Consider the following 21,666-nt stretch of genomic DNA (forward strand, 5'->3'; position numbering starts at 1 on the left):
GAGAATAAGGCTAAAATATGTTAAGACAATTATATGACAGAAAATAGAGAAAGATGGAAAGGATTTGCTGAAATAATTAATAGAAATGGAATACAAAAAGGGAGGTGAGAGGAGGTCGATGAAACAAGGGAATGAAAGAGAGGATATTGAGATGGTATGATGTGTGTTTTTTGAACTGTTTTTGCTTTTGTTTTGTTTAATGTGTTAATGTTGTGTTGTGTATTGTTTATATATTGTACTGTATCGTTTTTTCTTTTGCTTTTTCTTCTTTTTTCTCTCTCTTCTTTTTCTTTCTTTTCTCCTTTTTATAAGGTTTAAAAGTAATAAATATTATTTTTTTAAAAAAGAGATTGTCAGGGAGTGATCCTCGGATGAAGAACAGTATAGAAATCTAATGATAATGCAGCATTTTTGAAATTTGAATGTGCAAAACTAGCCTTTTTTTAAAAAAGCAGTTTAGCCTTGTTTTCATAGGCAGGTGTGTGTTATCTTAGGGAGCATTAAAAGTATAATTCTTTCTACCTGAGGTCTGAAATGGCGCAGTCTGGGACGGGCCGCACCAACATCTTTTCCTGCATATTCTAATCTGCTCTCAGAGCTCTTTTTGTGTTTATCTGCCTTTGAGCATCTCACCTCAGCTCTTGTGGAAACCGTTTCCCCATAAATTCATAAATTGGATGTAAAGCTAATGGACTACAAGGAATTGGCGGAAATGACTGGCAGAATCCGAGACCAGGGAGAAGAGTTGGTGGAGGAAGATTGGAAGAAATTTAAAGACTATTTACAGAAATATTATAAAATTAATGAATGTCAGAATGATGTTGGATTGAGGTTAAGGGATTTTTAGTAAGAATGGTATGAATGGATATGTAAAAATGGAACGTCAACAGGTGAAAATTTAAAGATATAATATATTAAGATCAAGATAAGGATAAAGTAAGGAGGGAAAGGATTTGCTGAATAAATAAACTGAATTGGAATACAAAGAGGGGAGGTGTGGGGAGGTCCGGGAACCAAGCAAATGCAGGATGTGTTATGCAAAATTTGAATTGTTTTTAATTGTTTTTTTTTACTATTTTTGTTTTTTTCTTTTGTGAAAATCTTAATAAAATATATTAAAAAAATCATAAATTGGATGTATTGGGTGCATTTCGATTTTGATTTCCCAGACACCCGAGTTTGAGTAGCACCTATTTATTTATTTTTTAAATCCCTCATCAATTTCTTGTTTGCTTTCAGATTCGGGTTCTGGATAACCCCTCGGGGCTCTTTCACTTCATGCAGTCCCTTGCTTTGCTTATGTCTCCTGCCAAGTAAGTATTCAAAAGAGCCTCTCTTCCTCTCCGTGGTGCTAGGGGTGTTATTCTGCTTAGCACTGTGCTGGGAAGATGTTCTTCCAAACCAAGCAAACAAATTTATTTCCCCCCTGTGCAGGTAACCTCATAGCTACCCACAAAATGTCAAACTGGATATATACAGGACTAGCAATGTGAGGTGAGAATATTCTCCGGAGAATATTCTCCACAAACTGTAAATTATGTGTCATCTACACAGCTGCTTTAAATTTCTTCTTTCCATCCTTGGGCTAGTAGCATCCATGCAGCTGTTGACACATACATAAAAAGTCTTTTCTGGTCTTTTGGAAACTGTTAAGGGTTTTGTATACTAATACAGCGGTACCTCGGGATGCGGGTGGCGCTGTGGGTAAAACCTCAGCGCCTAGGACTTGCCGATCGCATGGTCGGCGGTTCGAATCCCCGCGGCAGGGTGCGCTCCCGTTGCTCGGTCCCAGTGCCTGCCAACCTAGCAGTTCGAAAGCACTCTTAAGTGCAAGTAGATAAATAGGGACCGCTTACTAGCGGGAAGGTAAACGGTGTTTCCGTGTGTTGCGCTGGCTCGCCAGAGCAGCTTCGTCACGCTGGCCACGTGACCCGGAAGTGTCTCCGGACAGCGCTGGCTCCCGGCCTATAGAGTGAGATGAGCACACAACCCTAGAGTCTGTCAAAATTGGCCTGTACGGGCAGGGGTACCTTTACCTTTACCTTTACAGTTGTACCTTGGGTTACAAATGCTTTGGATTACAAACGCTTCAGGTTGCAGACTTTGCTAACCCAGAAGTAGTGCCTTGGGTTAAGAACTTTACCTCAGGATGAGAACAGAAATTGCATGGTAGTGGCGCGGTGGCAGCGGGAGGCCCCATTAGCAAAAGTAGTACCTCAGGTTAAGAACAGTTTCAGGTTAAGAATGGACCTCTGGAACAAATTAAGTTCTTAACCAGAGGTATAATAATAATAATAATAATAATAATAATAATAATAATTTATTTATATCCCACCCTCCCCAGCTGGGCTCAGAGCAGCTAATAACAGTATAAATAGCACAGTTTATGTAAAATCACAATTAATTGCAATACATTCTAGTGCAGTGGTACCTCGGGTTACATACGCTTCAGGTGACAGACTCCGCTAACCCAGAAATAGTACCTTGGGTTAAGAACTTTGCTTCAGGATGAGAACAGAAATCACGTTCCGGTGGCGCGGCGGCAGTGGGACAGTTTCAGGTTAATAACGGACCTCCGGAATGAATTAAGTACCGTATTTTTCGCCCTATAGGACGCACCGTCCCATAAGGCGCACCTAGTTTTTTGGGGGGGAAATAAAGGAAAAAAATTATTTCCCCCCCAGGCGCGGGGTTGGGGAAGCCCGAGCTTCCCCCGACCCCAGCCCGGAAACAGGCAGCTCTCTGCAAGCCGTGGGAGCCCAGTGCTGGCTCCCGCTGCTAGCGGAGAGGTCCGCGAAGCCTTGGCGCGCTGAGCTCAGCGCGCGCAGGCTTCAGCGTGCAGGCACCTCTCCGCCAGCAGCGGGAGCGCTCCCGCTGCTGGCGGAGAGGTCCGCGAAGCCTGGGCGCGCTGAGCTCAGCGCGCGCAGGCTTCAGCGTGCAGGCACCTCTCCGCCAGCAGCGGGAGCGCTCCCGCTGCTGGCGGAGAGGTCCGCGAAGCCTGGGCGCGCTGAGCTCAGCGCGCGCAGGCTTCAGCGTGCAGGCACCTCTCCGCCAGCAGCGGGAGCGCTCCCGCTGCTGGCGGAGAGGTCCGCGAAGCCTGGAGGCGCTGAGCTCAGCGCGCGCAGGCTTCAGCGTGCAGGCACCTCTCCGCCAGCAGCGGGAGCGCTCCCGCTGCTGGCGGAGAGGTCCGCGAAGCCTGGGCGCGCTGAGCTCAGCGCGCGCAGGCTTCAGCGTGCAGGCACCTCTCCGCCAGCAGCGGGAGCGCTCCCGCTGCTGGCGGAGAGGTCCGCGAAGCCTGGGCGCGCTGAGCTCAGCGCGCGCAGGCTTCAGCGTGCAGGCACCTCTCCGCCAGCAGCGGGAGCGCTCCCGCTGCTAGCGGAGAGGTCCGCGAAGCCTGCATTCGCCCCATAGGACGCACCCAGATTTCCCCTTCATTTTTGGAGGGGAAAAAGTGCGTCCTATAGGGCGAAAAATACGGTACTTAACCCGAGGTACCACTGTAGTAACTAGCAGTACTACATTCTAGTAGTAACTCCAGTAGCAAACCAGCAGCCAGTGCAGATTTCTGAGCACAGATTGCTGGCAAGGCCTCACTCCTGCCAGCCATTGCGCTGCAGAATTCTGCCCTAACTGCTGCTTCTGGATCAAGCGCAAGGGAAGCCCATTCCCTGTGACTCAGCTTCCCTTTTGGCTTGCTTGTGTTTGCAGTCGGGTCAGCTGCAAGAGGGGGTGTGCCAAGGTAATTGAGAGCTGCTGGCCTTGCTCTCCCCTCTCCCTTGCCCCCCCCCCAGAACACTAGCCAGCAAGGATGGAGCCTCCTCCCCCTCTTTTGGTCTCTATGACCCAATTTTCACGGCCTGCTGCCTTTTTGTGTTTCGCAGAAATCGAGCGGAGTTCATGTGCCACATGAAACCGAGCGAACGGAAGGCGTCTTCCTCATCCGGGCAGGAATCTGGGAACTGGACTCTGGTGGATGAAGGAGGAGAAGAGGTACCTTTTAAGAGGGATGGCACTAACAGGGAGGATAAGAGGAGATATAGGGACACGGGTGGCGCTGTGGGTAAAACCTCAGCGCCTAGGACTTGCCGATCGTCAGGTCAGTGGTTCGAATCCCCGCGGCGGGGTGCGCTCCCGCTGTTCGGTCCCAGCGCCTGCCAACCTAGCAGTTCGAAAGCACCCCCGGGTGCAAGTAGATAAATAGGGACCGCTTACCAGCGGGAAGGTAAACGGTGTTTCCTTGTGCTGCGCTGGCTCGCCAGAGCAGCGATGTCACGCTGGCCACGTGACCCGGAAGTGTCTCCGGACAGCGCTGGCCCCCGGCCTCTTGAGTGAGATGGGCGCACAACCCTAGAGTCGGACACGACTGGCCCGTACGGGCAGGGGTACCTTTACCTTTTTAAGAGGAGATATGGTACAAAAAGTGAATAAAGAGTGAGCTATCCTTAAGGAATTAAGGGACGTGGGTGGCGCTGTGGGTTAAACAGAGCCTAGGACTTGCTGATCAGAAGGTTGGCGGTTCAAATCTCCGTGACGGGGTGAGCTCCTGTTGCTCAGTCCCTGCTCCTGCCAACCTAGCAGTTCAAAAGCATGTCAAAGTGCAAGAAAATAAATAGGTACCGCTCTGGTGGGAAGGTAAACGGTGTTTCCGTGCGCTGCTCTGGTTCGTCAAAAGTGGCTTATCCACGCTGGCCGCATGACCCGGAAGCTGTACGCCAGCTCCCTCGGCCAATAAAGCGAGATAAGCGCTGCAACCCCAGAGTTGTCCGCGACTGGACCAAATGGTCAGGGGTCCCTTTACCTTTACCTGTCTTTAAGGAATACATCAAAATTTATGTGGAAGAAGTAGAATTTCTGACAGATATTGAGTGAATCCAGAAAATGATTAGAGTGAAAGGAGAGTAAAGTTAAGATAGAAGAAGAGACTAAAGAAGTAATGATACGCATTTAAGATGGTTGGAAAAATAAAGTAGCGTTAACGAGAACGGCTGGAAGTCAAGTCACTTGGTGGGTGTCCGAGTCGGGTAGGTGTGTAGATATGTTGATATGTACAGTATAGGTAGCTACTATATAGAGTAATGTAGGTATGTTTTATGTTTTGAAAATAAGGTACAGTGGTACCTTGGGTTACATACGCTTCAGGTTACAGACTCCGCTAACCCAGAAATAGTGCTTCAGGTTAAGAACTTTGCTTCAGGATGAGAACAGAAATCGTGCTCCTGCGGCGCGGCAGCAGCAGGAGGCCCCATTAGCTAAAGTGGTGCTTCAGGTTAAGAACAGTTTCAGGTTAAGTATGGACCTCCGGAACGAATTAAGTACTTAACCCGAGGTACCACTGTAGTGTGTTATGTATGTGTGTTGTGTAATTGTGTAAATGTATATGTATGTGTTTTATATGTTAATAAAATTTAAAAGGTTAAAAAAAAATCCAGAGAGATGGCACTGTGCACTTCCGGGACAGCGGGAAATGCAGCCTCTTGATGCTCTGTTGTCTTTTGTCCTAGGACGAAGATTCTGAGACTAGCTGGGTCCTCCTCCTGGAAGACGACTTGATTGCGCTTCTGTCCCAGTTCCCCTTTCACGAACTCTTCCAGCACATCCTTGGGTTTGATTCTAAAGGTAAGCGAAGTCCCCAAGGGATGTGGGTCGGGCAATATGGAAACGGTGTGGAATGTCAACTGAAGTAGCTGGTATATATGGAAAGGCCGTGGGTTCAATCCCTAGCGTCTCCACTTAGGCCTGGGGAGAAAGACGGCTGTATAAAATCCCAAAGGAGCTGCTGGCGGTCAGTGTAGACTAAGAGGAATCAACACTCGAACTCTGTGCTAGGCAGTTTCCTATGTTCCTACTTAGTAGGTTGGGAACAGGGAGTGAGCCTAGTTCAGTAGGACTGGCACCCTAAGACAGAGGTTAAGATTAATTTTTTAAATAATAATTTTATAAGTGGTGTGTCTTCGTTTCTCAATTTGATCCCTTTACTCGGTTTTGCATGTATCGTGATATTTTACACACGGTGACTTGCAGTTATTTTAACTGCTCGTAGCTTAGTAATTATTTATTGCAATTGTTAAGAGTGAATTTCAGTTTAGCTATTATTTGCTGATGTTTCGAGAGTTAATTTTACTGTGTACTATTCTAATAGATTATTGGATATTACTTTATTTGATGTAGGTCGTTCCATTTTAAAGTTATGTTTTATTATGAGCTTTTGTATTGGATCAGATTATTACAAGGTGTGCTGTATATTTCGCCGCTGTAAACTGCCTTGTGTGTAGTAATGTACAAATTAAAAGTGAAATGAAATGGAAAAATAAGAAATGCTGGAATACAGTGGATGCCCGGGTTGCAAACGTGATCCGTGCAGGATGCATGTTCGCAACCCGCAGGATTCGCAACCCTTGTCTGCAAACGCGCGGGTTGTGATTTGGTCTTCTGCGCAAGCATGACCGCCGAAACCCAGAAGTAACCCGTTCCAGTACTTCCGGGTTTCAGCAGTCTGCAACCCAAAAAAACGCAACCTGAAGCATCTGTAACCCAAGGTATTACTGTATATATGACAGCACACTTGCTGTAAACTGAACTATATTCCAGTTTCAACAGGACTTATTGATAACATGCTAATCCTCCCCCCTCGCCACCTTTGCCAATCCTGATCTGTTTTATCTCTCGTGAAGGCATCTACGTTCCTGAGAAAACAACGCCTCAAGAGATGATGAAGGTCTTTGCGTTTGCAAACTCCTTAGTGGAACTCCTTGCCGTGGGACTGGAAACCTTCAACAGAGCCCGCTACAGGCAGTTTGTGAAACGAATCGGCCACCTCATCAGGTAAGGAGCATCGCTTGGTTGCCTGAGGGAGCAACAGAGGTTCCTTCTTGGCCAACGTGGGATTGTGGAGGTCGCTGTTTGTCCAGTTCTTCTCGGCATCCCATCCCAGTTTTGTAATTGCCGCTTTGCTCCAAAGGAAACACCTGAGCATCTTGTTCTTCTGCCAGCATTAGATTAGCACCCTGATGTATAGATCTTTGTGTGCAGCGGCAGATGTCAGGTGAGCACCTGTGTGCAAGGGAGCTTTCCTGTTGTGCTGTGGGGCTGGGTGCACAGGTGGTGTGAGAGACAGCAACAGGCAGAGCCGACTGATTCTGGCTTCGTCCCCATCCTTCTCTCTGCTGAGTCTTACAAGGGACCCATCTACACTTTCCTTTTGCCCCGTGCTTCTAGGCACAGGTCCACATGGGTGGTGCTCTGGTCTGAACCACCGAGCCCCTTGGGCTTGCCGATCGGAAGGTTGGCGGTTTGAATCCCCGCGATGAGGGTGAGCTCCTGTTGCTCTGTCCCAGCTCCTGCCAACCTAGCAGTTCGAAAGCACGCCAGTTCAAGTAGATAAATAGGTACCACTCTGACGGGAAGGTAAACCACGTTTCCGTGTGCTGCTCTGGTTCACCAGAAGCGGCTTAGTCATGCTGGCCACATGACCCGGAAACTGTCTGCGGACAAAAGCCAGCTCCCTTGGCCTATAGAGAGATTGATTGTTGATCCACTCTGGGAATTGTAGTTCTCTGAGGAAAAAGGTGCCTCCTAACAACAGGGGATGCAGGTGGCACTGTGGTCTAAACCACAGAGCCTAGGGCTTGCCAATCAGGTCGGTGGTTTGAATCCCCGTGACAGGGTGAGCTCCCATTGCTCTGTCCCAGCTCCTGCCAACCTAGCAGTTCGAAAGCACACCAGTGCAAGTAGATAAATAGGCACCGCTGTGGCGGGAAGGTAAATGGTGTTTCCGTGTTCTCTGGTTTCCGTCATGGTGTTCCATTGCACCAGAAGTGGTTTAGTCCTGTTGGCCACATGACCCGGAAAGCTCTCTATGGACAAATGCCGGCTCCCTCGGCCTGAAAGCGAAATGAGCGCTGCAACCCCATAGTGGCCTTTGACTGGACTTAACTGTCCAGGGGTCCTTTACCTTTTTTAGAATCAAAACATCTTAGAATTGTAGAGTCAGAAGGAGTCTGAGGGCCATGCAACAGCTTCTTGTGGTTCTTTACATGTTTCCAAAGGGGCCTTTGGCATGTGTAGCTCAGCAGCTCTTGCATCATCCTCACTATTTACTGATCACAGAATCAGAAAATGGTGGAGTTGGCCATTTGCATTTCAGGGATCTCAGCTAAAGCATCCAAGAGGGATGGGCATCTAGCCTCTTCTTAAAAACCTCCAAGGAAGGAGAGTCCACAGTAGTTGGCCACCGTGAGAGCAGGAGGCTGGACTACAATGCACTATTGGCCTGATCTGGCTGCAAGGCTCTTCTTACGTTCTTAAATGATTTGTAGACATTCAGATTTTCCGCATTGTCCTGTTCCCCCTCTCTCGCCTCCTGCTGTTAGGATGACGCTTTGCTACGTGAGTGACCACTGGGCCCAGTATGCCAGCCAGGCCAAAGCCTACGGCTACGAGATGCACCCTTACTCTGTTGAGAAACTGCAGGTGGAATTTGACGAGCTCTTCCTGAGGGCTGTCCTCCAAGTCCTGAAAGCGAAAAGGTAGGAAACGAGGAGCTGTGCTGGGGGCGGGGGCGGCATTTGTGGCGGTTGGGGAAGTCTAGGTTGCGTCTAGAAGAGAGCTGTGAAGTCAGGTGGGACCCGATAGAAGGCCAGAACTCAAATCCTCAAGCTGTGGAGGAAAATGGCTTTTATCGGAGCTTTTTAGCATGCAGTTAATTGCCAAGGTTAGTGTGATATGTGTTTCCTCTGTGGGAGAGATGCACCGAAGCTGACAAAATGAGGGGCTGGACCATTTGAGAATCCTCTCTGCCTTGGCAGCAAGGGTAGCTGCCCGTAGACTGTCTCGCCAGAGTGGTGCATGCTGTGGTTATCTCCTGCTTGGACTACTGCAATGCGCTGTACGTGGGGCTACCTTTGAAGGTGACCCGGAAACGACAACTAATCCAGAATGCGGCAGCCAGACTGGTGACTGGGAGCGGCTGCCGAGACCACATAACACCGGTCCTGAAAGACCTACATTGGCTCCCAGTATGTTTCCGAGCGCAATTCAAAGTGTTGGTGCTGACCTTTAAAGCCCTAAATGGTCTCGGTCCAGTATCCCTGAAGGAGCGTCTCCACCCCCATTGTTTTGCCCGGACACTGAGGTCCAGTGCCGAGGGCCTTCTGGCAGTTCCCTCACTGCGAGAAGTGAAGTTACAGGGAACCAGGCAGAGGGCCTTCTCGGTAGTGGCGCCTGCCCTGTGGAACACCCTCTCACCAGATGTCAAAGAAATAAACAACTACAGTGGACCCTCAGGTTACAGACACTTCAGGTTACATACGCTTCTGGTTACAGACTCTGCTAACCCAGAAATAGTACCTCGGGTTAAGAACTTTCCTTCAGGCTGAGAACAAAAATCGTGCTCTGGCGGCGTGGTGGTGACAGGAGGCGCCCATTAGCTAAAGTGGTGCTTCAGGTTAAGAACAGTTTCAGGTTAAGAACAGACCTGCAGAACGAATTAAGTTCTTAACCCGAGGTACCACTGTATCTGACTATTAGAAAGCATCTGAAGGCAGCCCTGTTTAGGGAAGCTTTTAACATTTGATTAATTATTGTGTTTTAATATTTTGCTGGAAGCCGCCCGGAGTGGCTGGGGAAACCCAGCCAGATGGGCATGGTATAAATAATAAACAATAAACAATAAATAAATTATTATTATTATTATTATTCCCGCCCCGTCCTGGCCACAGTGATCCATGCGACGGTCATCTCCAGGCTTGACTACTGTAATTCGCTCTACGCAGGGCTGCCCTTGAAGCTGTCCCAGAAACTCCAGCGGGTGAAGAATGCTGCAGTGAGGCTCCTCACGGGGTCTCTGCCACGGGAGCATATTCACCCAGTGCTTTTCAAGCTGCACTGGCTCCCGGTGGAGTACAGGGTCAGATTTAAGGTGCTGCTTTTGACCTTTAAAGCCCTTCACGGCCTAGGACCCTCGTACCTACGGGACCGCCTCTCCTGGTATGCCCCACGGAGAGCCTCAAGGTCCATAAATAACATCACCCTAGTGGTCCCAGGCCCTAAGGAAGTTAGATTGGCTTCAACCAGAGCCAGGGGCTTTTCAACACTGGCTCTGGCCTGGTGGAACGCTCTGCCTCATGAGACCAGGGCCCTGCAGGATCTGATTTCTTTCCGCAGGGCCTGTAAGACAGAGTTGTTCCGCCTGGCCTTTGGCTTGGAGCCAATTTGATTCCCTCCCTCCCTCTCTTTCTTTTTTCTTTTCCTTCTCCTGTGATGAGGCTACATTTTAATATTTTAATGTTCCATTATTTTAATGTTGTATTTTACTTTTGTTTTTAAGTTGTAATCATTCATCTTGTTTTTATTATTGCTTGTAAGCCGCTCTGAGCCCGGCCTTGGCTGGGGAGGGCGGGGTATAAATAAAAAATATTATTATTATTATTATTATTATTATTATTATTAGTATTATTCCTGCGCCTGAAACATTTCTGTTTGGTCTTCCCTTTCCCAACAGGCTAGGGGTCTGGCTCTTTATGTCCGAGATGCCGTACGGAACCCTGTCCTGCAACATGCTCTGGAAACTCTTCTCCATCATGCACTGCGCAGAAAGCGAGAACCTGGAGAAGCTGTGTGCTGCAGTGCAACTCGCCGACTGCAAACGCCAACTCAATGGTAGCGTCTCAACCCCCCTTTCTTCCTTTTTTTCTTTGGGTGTTTGCATGTGGAATTTCAGCCAGGTATATTTGGATGCTCATCTGCCTGTGGTGTAAGCATCAGGGCTGGTGTCGCGGGACCAAGCAAGCAGTCACGCAGGCAGGCACCGGTTCCTTCTGAATCCATCACTGCTATGCAACCCTCTGGCCATCTTCCTGGTGGTGGTGCAACGTTGGGGAATCTTTCTCAGCCTGAGAGCCACATTCCCTTCTGTGTAACCTTCTGAAGGCTGGTGGGTGGATCTGCTTTGGGGACAAATGGCTGGGCTTAGAACAAGAGTTTGGATTTGATATTCCGCTTTATCACTCAAAGCGGCTCACAATCTCCTTTCCCTTCCTCCCCCCCAACAAACACTCTGTGAGGTGAGTGGGGCTGAGAGACTGTGACTGGTCACCCAGCAGCTGCATGTGGAGGAGCGGGGAAGCGAACCCGGTTCACCAGATTACCAGTCTACCGCTCTTAACCTCTACACCACATAGGCAGATGGCTTTTCTTTTTCTTTTTTTTACAGCCGTTTGTGTGCTTCCACTCCCAATTCTTTGCCGGTCGGAACAGATCTGCCTGCCTCCACCCCATGTTAGCTGCTCTGTGCAGACTTGGTCATGCTGGGCAGCCGTTCAGGCCCCTTATCTATTTAGAACACAGCAGCAGTAGCCAATTTGGAAATAAACAACTATCTGACTTTAAGAAAACATCTGAAAGCTGTGTTGGGAAGTTTTTTTTTAATGTCTAACCATTTTTTATGTGCTGTAAGCTGCCCAGAGTGGCTGGGGAAACCCAGCCAGATGGGCGGGGTATAAATAAAATAATAATAATCTATTTTAATAAATAACTATTTTACTTTTAGAAGACAACTGAAGGCGGCCCTGTTTAGGGAAGTTCTTAATGTCTGACCCTGTATTGTTTTTAATATTCGGTTGGAAGCCGCCCAGAGCGTCTGGGGAAACCCAGCCAGATGGGCGCGGTATAAATAATAAATTATTCAGATGGGCGGGGTATAAATAATAAATTATTATTATTATTATTATTTATTTATTTATTTATTTATTTATTTATTTATTATTATTAATCATTATCCTCATCCTCCATATGATGCTGGACTCAAGCTCCCCTCTGCCCCAGACAGCAGACTCCATTTATCAGGGACAGTGGGTGTTGCGGTCAGACAATATCTGGAGCTCACCGCTGTGACGCAGAATGGAATGAAATGCCCATTAAAGGAGAACCTCCGATCTTTGCCCTTGAAATAAAACCAGCCCCCTCTTTTGCCACCGGCAGACCCAGCCCACCTGGAGAATTTCGAAAAGTATCTCCAGTCGATGAACGGCTCCGAGGAGATCTGTCTGCTGACGACGTTTGCCCAGATGGCTCAGGCGAAACGCGAGGATGCTGACCAGGACTTTGTCAGAGTCATCGTGCTGGAAATCTATGAGGTGAGCCAGGAGCAGTTCGATAGGTGAGAGGGAGCTGCGGTGTTGGGCGGAAAGCTCCGACCCGGGAGTGGCTTCCGCACTGCAGCTGCGAGGCAGAGCTGCGAAGGAAGCAGCCCCGGGTTCGAATCTTGCCTCTGCTCCGAACTTGCTAAGAGATGGCTGTGTGTTGGCCTCCTTTTCCTGGTCCCGGCCAGCCATTCGTCTGTCGGAAGTTGAGCAAGGCTGTTTGCTGAGAAAGGGCGTTTTGACTCCGTGCTAGCATTCGAGTGACAAAGGAAGTAAAAGGAGGTGGATAACAATTAAGGATTTATTATGTTTTCTGAGGGATGCGGGTGGCGCTGTGGGTAAAAGCCTCAGTGCCTAGGGCTTGCCGATCGAAAGGTCGGCAGTTCGAATCCCCGCGGCACGGTGTGCTCCTGCTGTTCGGTCCCAGCGCCTGCCGACCTAGCAGTTCGAAAGCACTCCTGGGTGCAAGTAGATAAATAGGTACCGCTTTATAGCGGGAAGGTAAACGGTGTTTCCGTGTGCTGTGCTGGCTCGCCAGAGCAGCGATGTCACGCTGGCCACGTGACCCGGAAGTGTCTTCGGACAGCGCTGGCCCCCGGCCTCTTTGAGTGAGATGGGCGCACAACCCTAGAGTCTGTCAAGACTGGCCCGTACGGGCAGGGGTACCTTTACCTTTACCTATGTTTTCTGAATGTATTGAAAAAGTCATATAGAAAGGTTTATTGTTTTGCGTGCATTCAATTGTAAGATATAACATATGCAAAGGGACTTGACAGGAAGTCAAAATTGAAGAAAAGTTTTTTTAAGATAAAAGGGGGAAAAAATTATTTTCATTATTAATTTTTTCTTTTCTTTTTTTTCTGTTTGTGTGTGTTGTATGGAATGGAATGTTTGGGAGGAAACAAGACGGTAAATAACAAATAAACAAAATGTTGTTGTATGTCATTTTTATTTCTCAATTATATTTTGTGGTAATATGATTGTAACATAAAATCATTCAATAAAAATTATTTTTTTAAAAAAGAATAAAAGAGAGAAATGGTGTTTTACCAGGGAAAGCCCCAGTGGGCGGCTAAAAATGAAATAAAAACCGCTGTATTTTTCCAGGTGTCTTATGTCAGCCTTTCCACCAGAGAGACTTTCTCAAAGGTCGGCCGGGAGCTCCTGGGCGCCATCACCGCTGTCCACACCAGCATGATCTCTGTTCTTCTGGACCGAGTCAAAGAGACCATTGAAAAGGTTGGCATGGTAAGAACCACGCCATGCTGGGCTGCTGCTGTTGCTGAGCCCAGTTGATGGAGAACGTCCTTTAGCCATGTACAACTTAAAATGCTCCCGCCAGAATTGTACTCCAGCCCTGTTGTTTTGCGTTTATTCTGGTTCGGAAGGGGAAGGCCTCACCTTCTGAATGATGGAAACTTCATTCACCCACGCCCCGATATTTCACCGCCTGCCACCTCCCAAATGCATACCCCACAGCTCCTATCTGGGTAAACAGCAGGGACTAGAAGCATGTTCTGAATCACAGAACACACACAGGCTTGTTGGAGATAGGACCCATGGGCCATAGAGCCTATACTGCTAAATAAGAGCCACCTTAAAAAACCATGAGCTGAGAGCCAAGGGGCAGATAGGGCTTGGCAGCCTGGGAAAGTAGCCCGTGTGGGAGAATGAAAACTCTCCTCCTAAACCTTCGCTGCCTTGCAGGATAGCGCATTTTTTGCTCTATAAGACACACTTTCCCCCTCCTAAAAAGTAATGGGAAATGTGTGTGCGTCTTATGCAGTGAATGCAGGTGGGAGGTTCTGCTCAGCGCTCCTTTTAAACAGCGTGCGGAGTGTGTGTGTGGTTCTTCGGGGCTTTTCCCCAAGGAGGAAGAAGGGCTGCCCTTCTCCTTCCTCGGGGAAAAGCCCCCAAGAGCCACACACATACTCCACACGCTCTTTAAAGGGAGCGCGGCTCTTGCGGGAGCCTTAGCCGTGTTCAGCCTCTCCTGGGCAGGAGTTGAAGGCTCCCCTTGCCTGGGAGAGGCTGCGCGCGGCTATCCCATAAGCCAGGACAGCAAGCAGGATCGCTGCGCAGCGATCCCTCTTGCTGTCCTGGCTTTTGGGATTCAGAATATTTTTTTTCTTCTTGTTTTCCTCTTCCAAAAACTAGGTGCGTCTTATGGTCTGGTGCTTCTTATAGAGCGAAAAATACGGTAAAAGGCTAAGGAGTAAATCCTGCACAAATCTGGAGCTGAGTCCCTGAGACGGTTGGATGGCGCCTTGTTTGCCTCCTTCCGGCAACTCCTGCAGCCAAGCTGGTGCCAGACGTCTTGCTCTGCTTTCCTTTGTATCCCATCAGCGAGGCGGGGGGGGGTGGTCTTGTCGTCTGAGCAGCCCAGGACCTCCAGACACACTGCCCAGTCTTGCACCTGGGGAGCTCACTTTGGCACTGCTATCACAGCAGTTGTACTTCGCCCCTGGAAGTACACTCCCTTGTCTCTTGAGATAGATGGATGTCAACAGAGGCTTGTGTAAACGGGTCCAAGATTTCGATTCTGTTGCTTTAATCTTTCTGCAAGATTACTCACGCCCAACAGCGTTAAAAAAGACTTCCCTGGACCTTTGAGATGGTCTTTTTTTATTATAATATTTTTATTAGTTTTCAATTACATTCCAATAACAGCCTCATTATAACAATACCGATTTATAATACAATTACTAATACCAATTGTTCAAATACCGAATTATGTAATTTAGCCCCCCCCCACGTGCTAGATCTTATTAATCTTAAAAATCTTATTAATTTCTATTACATTCCGGTCATCATCATAATCCCTTATACAACAACTGCAATATTAATAACTTCTATTCGTGTTGGCACGTTAAATGCTTTATAAAACTACAAGTGAGGCACTCAAACTATATCCTGTGTGCGGCAGTTATTCTGTCCGTGGTGCTTCTTCCTGTTCTTGTAAAATGTTATGTCTGTCTTTTCCCGGTTGTTGCTCTACTCCAGCATCTTCATCGGCATACCTGTCACCTTTTTCTTCTTAGGTTTCCCTTTATTTATTTAAAGAGCTGCCCATGCACCTCTGGAAGCCGTCTTCATCCGAGGTAGCCCTGATCCGCGACTGGCTTCTGAATCACAGCCTCACTGAAGTGGAGAACAAGCTCGCCTGCATTATCTTGGAAGAACTGAACTGGGGACTCGGTGAGCAGGTGCGTGTGGAGAAAGAGGGCTGCAGCTTTTTAATCAGTGAATCGAACAATGCATTCAAATTTCCAGCTATTTTTAATACCAGTACTTTGGGGTGGGGGGCGGGAACTGCAGGTGGCAGGCTCCATTTTCGAAGACACCCACCGCCCCACAAACACGCACGCTTGTGCAGGAGTGAAAAGCTCCTTTAAACAGGCTTTTGCTTCGTCGTAATGAATGCATCAGCTGATTGCAAAGTAAAAAACACCGGTCTTGAAACACGGGTCTTGAAAGACCTACACTGGCTCCCAGTACGTTTCCGAGCACAATTCAAAGTGTTGGTGCTGACCTTTAAAGCCCTAAACGGCCTCGGTCCAGTATACCTGAAGGAGGGTCTCCACCTCCATCGCTTTGCCCGGACACTGAGGTCCAGTGCCGAGGGCCTTCTGGTGGTTCCCTTCGCTGCGAGAAGCCAAGTTACAGGGAACCAGGCAGAGGGCCTTCTTGGTAGTGGCACCCGCCCTGTGGAATGCCCTTCCATCAGATGTTAAAGAGAAAAACAACTGCCAGACTTTTAGAAGTCATCTAAAGGCAGCCCTGTTTAGGGAAGCTTTTAATGTTTGATGCATTACTGTATTTTAATATTGTGTTGGAAGACGCCCAGAGTGGCTGGGGGAACCCAGCCAGATGGGTGGGGTATAAATAATATATGATGATGATGACGTTTCAGTCCAGAGGAAGGTTTGTGCGGATTTCATAGAGCCCCTTTCTACATGAGGGCTGCATTCTCCTATGGGCAATTTTGTGAGGCCCCTGAATGGGTGGGGACAGAGCGGAAACGGGCGGAGCAACGAATGCAAATTTTACCTCTCTACAAAAGGCTAGTTTTTATCCACATTGCAAATGAGCAGCCCAAAGGCTTGGGTAAATGGAATTTTTTTACCCCTGGCCTCTGAAAACAGACATAATAATAATAACTTATTATTTATACCCTGCCCATCTGGCTGGGCTTCCCCAGCCACTCTGGGCAGCTTCCAACAAAATATTAAAACACAGAGGCATGCCTCTGCAAGCCACCACTGTTTATTTGCCAGCATGCTCCCTTCTGGGTGGCTTTGCCTTCTCCCTGCTAGTGCAGGGAGGAAACAGGCCAGGGGCTGTTACTCTTCAAGCAACTCTACTCAGTAGGCCAAGGACAACCCTCAGTTCATTGGGACAGACCGCAGTCCCTTGTTCAAACATACCTGCCCCAAGGACCACGGTTTACTGTGATGTGATGGGAAGGTTGTACATTTAAGGCCTGTGTCTTAAACGTCATTCACCATCAGGGTGGCCTTCATCTCGACCCAACGGTCCACGCTGAAGTTGCGCTCATGGTCTTAGAAGCTTACCAGAAGTACCTCTCTCAGAAACCGTACAGCGGGCTCATCTCTGAAAGCATCAAGCAGGTACGTCCTTCTTCCTTGAATGCTTCTTGTTAGCTTGGCTTTTTTGCACTGAAGTTTTTTTTTTATTAAGTTTTCCAAAATTCACACATACGTTTCAATACAGTGGAACCTCGGGTTGTGAATGTGATCCGTGCGGGAGGCACATTCGCAACCCTCAGCGCCGTGTCTGCGCATGCACAAAGTGCTATTTAGTGCTTCTCTGCATGTGTGAGCTCCGAAACCCAGAAGTAACCCCTTCTGGTGCTTCCGGGTTCAGTGCGGTGTGCAACCTGAAAATTTCGTAACCTGAAGCGTCTGTAACCCGAGGTACCACTGTACATAATAAAAACTTTCCCCCAACTTCTCACCTGCTTTTCCATGGCGTTTGCATTTCTCACCCTCTCTTAAACCTTAAGAAAACTGTAACAATCTTTAATCCCTTCTATTGCTCACAGGGACGCGGGTGGCGCTGTGGGTAAAACCTCAGTGCCTAGGACTTGCCGATCGCATGGTTGGCGGTTCGAATCCCCGCGGCGGGGTGAGCTCCCGTCTTTCGGTCCCAGCTCCTGCCCACCTAGCAGTTCGAAAGCACCCCTAAGTGCAAGTAGATAAATAGGTACCACTCCAGCGGGAAAGTAAACGGCGTTTCTGTGTGCTGCGCTGGTGCTGGCTGGCCAGAGCAGCTTCGTCACGCTGGCCACGTGACCCGGAAGTGTCTCCGGCCAGCGCTGGCCCCTGGCTTCTTAAGTGAGATGGGCACACAACCCTAGAGTCGGACACGACTGGCCCGTACGGGCAGGGGTACCTTTACTTTTATTGCTCATAGTGTCAAATCCTTCTTGTGTGTTCATCATGTAATAATAGTTCTTTATACAATCCTGTTTGCTATGGGGGAGGCAGCGACGAGTTGGGTTCCCATAAACTGTTGCTTAAAAGCTGCCCTGCACTTCTGTTGAATGTAAGGTTGGGCAATTGTTACCTCAGTCCCTCCCATAAATGTAGATGAAGCCTGTGGCCAATGCAGATTTTTGCTGGACTACAATTCCCATCATTCCTGACCATCAGCGGTGCTGGCGTGCTGATGGGAGTTGGAGTCCATCAATCTTCAGGTTAAAGCAACGCTAAGCGACTTTGCACCGCTCCAAGATGCTGTGTAGACAAACCGGAAGTCCCGTCTCTCTTACGGAACCGCCTCTCCCGATATGCCCCATGGAGGACCTTAAGGTCCATAAATAGCAACACCCTAGAGGTCCTGGGCCCTAAGGAAGTCAGATTAGCCTCAACCAGAGCCAGGGCCTTTTCAACACTGGCTCCGGCCTGGTGGAACGCTCTGTCTCAAGAGACCAGGGCCCTGCAGGATCTGATTTCTTTCCGCAGGGCCTGTAAGACAGAGTTGTTCCGCCTGGCCTTTGGCTTGGAATCAACTTGATCCCCTTCCCCTCTTTCCTTATTCCTTTCTCCTTCTGTGATGCAACCCCTATTTGGAGACTTCCCTGCCTTTTTTCTAGCCCACGTAGGACAAGTCTGGATAGTTGACCTTGGTGAAGATTTGACATTTTCATCCCCCAAAAGTTTTTGATTTGAGTTTCTACTGAAATGAGGCTGCATTTTAATGTTGTACTTAATCTTGTTTCGAAGTTGTATTTTAATCAATTGTTTTTACCTGGTGTTAGCCGCCCTGAGCCCGGTCTTGGCTGGGGAAGGTGGGGTATAAATAAAATTTATTATTATTATTTATCATTGTCTAGGTCTCCTACCTGGCCAGCGTTGTCCGCTACGGAGAGACACCCGAAACCTCCTTCAACCAGTGGGCCTGGGGGCTGGTTTTGAGGCTGAAACTGCACGCCAACGACTATGGCATGCAGCAGGGCTGGCCTCCCACTCCTGCCTCCTCTGCGGCGCTTGAGCTGGCGGAATCGCCCACCTTTCACCCACTGTTGAAGGCCGTCCGGTCGGGCCTCCCTATTGGCTGCTACCTGGCGTTGGCCATGACGACGGTGGGGCATAGGTGAGTGCCAGGAGAACTCTCCCTTGCCCTCTGTGTCCTCGGCGGTGCATTTCTGGGTTTACATGCATCCCCCGCCCCAGGCCTGCAGCTCGTTCACAGTGGTGTAGTGGTTAAGAGCGGTAGTCTCGTAATCTGGTGAACTGGGTTCGCTTCCCTGCTCCTCCACATGCAGCTGCTGGGTGACCTTGGGCCAGTCCTCGTCGGTGCATTTCTGGGTTTACATGCATCCCCAGGCCTGCAGCTCGTTCACAGTGGTGTAGTGGTTAAGAGCGGTAGTCTCGTAATCTGGTGAACTGGGTTCGCTTCCCTGCTCCTCCACATGCAGCTGCTGGGTGACCTTGGGCCAGTCCTCGTCGGTGCATTTCTGGGTTTACATGCATCCCCCGCCCCAGGCCTGCAGCTCGTTCACAGTGGTGTAGTGGTTAAGAGCGGTAGTCTCGTAATCTGGTGAACTGGGTTCGCTTCCCTGCTCCTCCACATGCAGCTGCTGGGTGACCTTGGGCCAGTCACACTTCTCTGAAGTCTCTCAGCCCCACTCACCTCACAGAGTGTTTGTTGTGGGGGAGGAAGGGAAAGGAGAATGTTAGCCGCTTTGAGACTCCTTCGGGTAGTGATAAAGCGGGATATCAAATCCAAACTCCTCAATCAGAAAGCATAGGGAAGGTAGTGCAATCATGGCTCAGAGGAACATGGTGAACCCCCCCTCCCCCCCAAAAAAACCCTGAGGCTGACCTGCCCTTGCATCACAGGAACATAGGAAGCTGTCTTATACAGAGCCAGACCATTGGTCTGTATAACTGACTGACAATGGCTCTCCTAGGTTTCAGGGCGGGGTATAAATAATAAATTATTATTATTCTGGGAATGGAACTTGGCATCTTCTTCAGGCAAATCAGGTTCTTCCCCTGAGCAATGGCCCTTCCCCTTGCTTATTTGTTTATTTATTAAACTTACCACAGCCATACCTCGGGTTGCGAACGTGATCCGTGCAGGAGGCACGTTCGCAACCCGCAGTGCTGTGTCTGCGCACGTGTGTGATGTGATTCGACGCTTCTGCGCACGCGTGTGATGTCATTTTGTGTTTTTGCGCGAGCGCCGAAACCTGGAAGTGACCTGTTCCGGTACTTCCAGGTTCGGCATGGACCACAACCCAAAAACGCGCAACCTGCAGCGTTCGTAACTTGAGGTATGACTGTACAGTAGTACCTGTTAGGATATTTTCGTTCCACCTTAAAAGGGAGCAGGATGTTTGTGTCACAGCCTGCGTATTTCCTGTTTCACAGGATGTTTCTGTTGTGTCTTTGCTTTCGTTTCTCTCTCTCTGTGCCGGAACACTGAAGCAGGCAGTCATGTTTTTCTTTGTTCTGATCAACGCAGAAATAAACTTGTAAATAATGCTCTCCTGAGTGCATCTTTCGCTGTGCATTATCTGCTGATAGAGCGTGCATCGGTTCTGGAATGTGGCAAGCTATTTCTGGAGCTCGTGTCGCTAATTGCTGATACTGCGTGTCTACGGGAGATCAATGGACGTCCGGAGACGACGTGGAGTCATGATGGACTTTGTCTCCCTGGCAGTATCCCAACAGTACCTTGGTTTTTGAACAGAATGCGTTCTGGGAGCCCGTTCAACTCCCAGAACTGTTCGAAAACCGAAGCATTACTTCTGATTGTCTGCAGGAGTGTCCTGCAGCCAATCGGAAGCCACAGCAGCCGCGCCAGATGTTCAGCTTCCGAAAATTGTTCGAAAACCAGAACACTCACTTCCGGGTTTCGATCGTTCAGGAACCAATCTGTTCGGGAGCCGAGGCTTTCGGGATCCAGGGTACAACTGTAGTTGCTTGTCATGTGAAAGTCTCCAAGCAATGTCCAGTAAAGATAGATTTACAGCACATAATGGGGGGGGGGGGGAGGTGGCAGCTGCCCAACGCATCATACGTTTCCGAGCACAATTCAAAGGGTTGGTGCTGACCTTTAAAGCCCTAAACGGCCTCAGTCCAGTATATCTGAAGGAGCATCTCCACCCCCATCGTTCTGCACTGAGGTCCAACTCCGAGGGCCTTCTGGTGGTTCCCTCACTGCGAGAGGGCAAGTTACAGGGAACCAGGCAGAGGGCCTTCTCGGTAGTGGCGCCCGCCCTGTGGAACGCCCTCCCATCAGATGTCAAAGCGATAAACAACTACCTGACATTCAGAAGACATCTGAAGGCAGCCCTGTTCAGGGAAGTTTTTAATATGTGACATTTTAGTGTATTTTTCATCTTTGTTGGAAGCTGCCCAGAGTGGCTGGGGAAACCCAGCCAGATGGGCGGGGTACACGTAATAAATTCTTCTTCTTCTTCTTCTTCTTCTTCTTCTTCTTCTTCTTCTTCTTCTTCTTCTTCTTCTCATCTGTCTCCCCATAATAGCTTTGAGGCAGGAATCATAGAATCATAGAATCATAGAATCATAGAGTTGGAAGAGACCACAAGGGTCATCGAGTCCAACCCCCTGCCAAGCAGGAAACACCATCAGAGCACTCCTGACATATGGTTGTCAAGCCTCTGCTTAAAGACCTCCAAAGAAGGAGACTCCACCACACTCCTTGGCAGCAAATTCCACTGTCGAACAGCTCTTACTGTCAGGAAGTTCTTCCTAATGTTTAGGTGGAATCTTCTTTCTTGTAGTTTGTATCCATTGCTCCGTGTCCGCTTCTCTGGAGCAGCAGAAAACAACCTTTCTCCCTCCTCTATGTGACATCCTTTTATATATTTGAACATGGCTATCATATCACCCCTTAACCTCCTCTTCTCCAGGCTAAACATGCCCAGCTCCCTTAGCCGATCCTCATAAGGCATTGTTTCCAGGCCTTTGACCATTTTGGTTGCCCTCCTCTGTACACGTTCTAGTTTGTCAGTGTCCTTCTTGAACTGTGG

General features: G+C 48.8%; 1 protein-coding gene across 1 annotated transcript in view; it reads left to right on the forward strand.

Moving 5' to 3' along the window:
* The window catches only part of EPG5 (ectopic P-granules 5 autophagy tethering factor), a 94,712-nt gene that overhangs the window by 11,447 nt on the left and 61,599 nt on the right, over positions 1-21,666 (forward strand). Inside the window, exons 6-16 of the mRNA XM_083402591.1 lie at positions 1,240-1,313; positions 3,882-3,990; positions 5,502-5,616; positions 6,672-6,822; positions 8,370-8,525; positions 10,499-10,656; positions 11,977-12,131; positions 13,245-13,385; positions 15,179-15,343; positions 16,649-16,768; positions 18,496-18,755. Coding sequence (XP_083258717.1) covers positions 1,240-1,313; positions 3,882-3,990; positions 5,502-5,616; positions 6,672-6,822; positions 8,370-8,525; positions 10,499-10,656; positions 11,977-12,131; positions 13,245-13,385; positions 15,179-15,343; positions 16,649-16,768; positions 18,496-18,755 — 1,604 coding nt within the window. The remainder of the gene's footprint in view (positions 1-1,239; positions 1,314-3,881; positions 3,991-5,501; positions 5,617-6,671; positions 6,823-8,369; positions 8,526-10,498; positions 10,657-11,976; positions 12,132-13,244; positions 13,386-15,178; positions 15,344-16,648; positions 16,769-18,495; positions 18,756-21,666) is intronic.

Source organism: Podarcis tiliguerta, assembly GCF_965153285.1.
Source record: "Podarcis tiliguerta genome assembly, chromosome: 11".
NCBI lineage: Eukaryota > Metazoa > Chordata > Lepidosauria > Squamata > Lacertidae > Podarcis > Podarcis tiliguerta.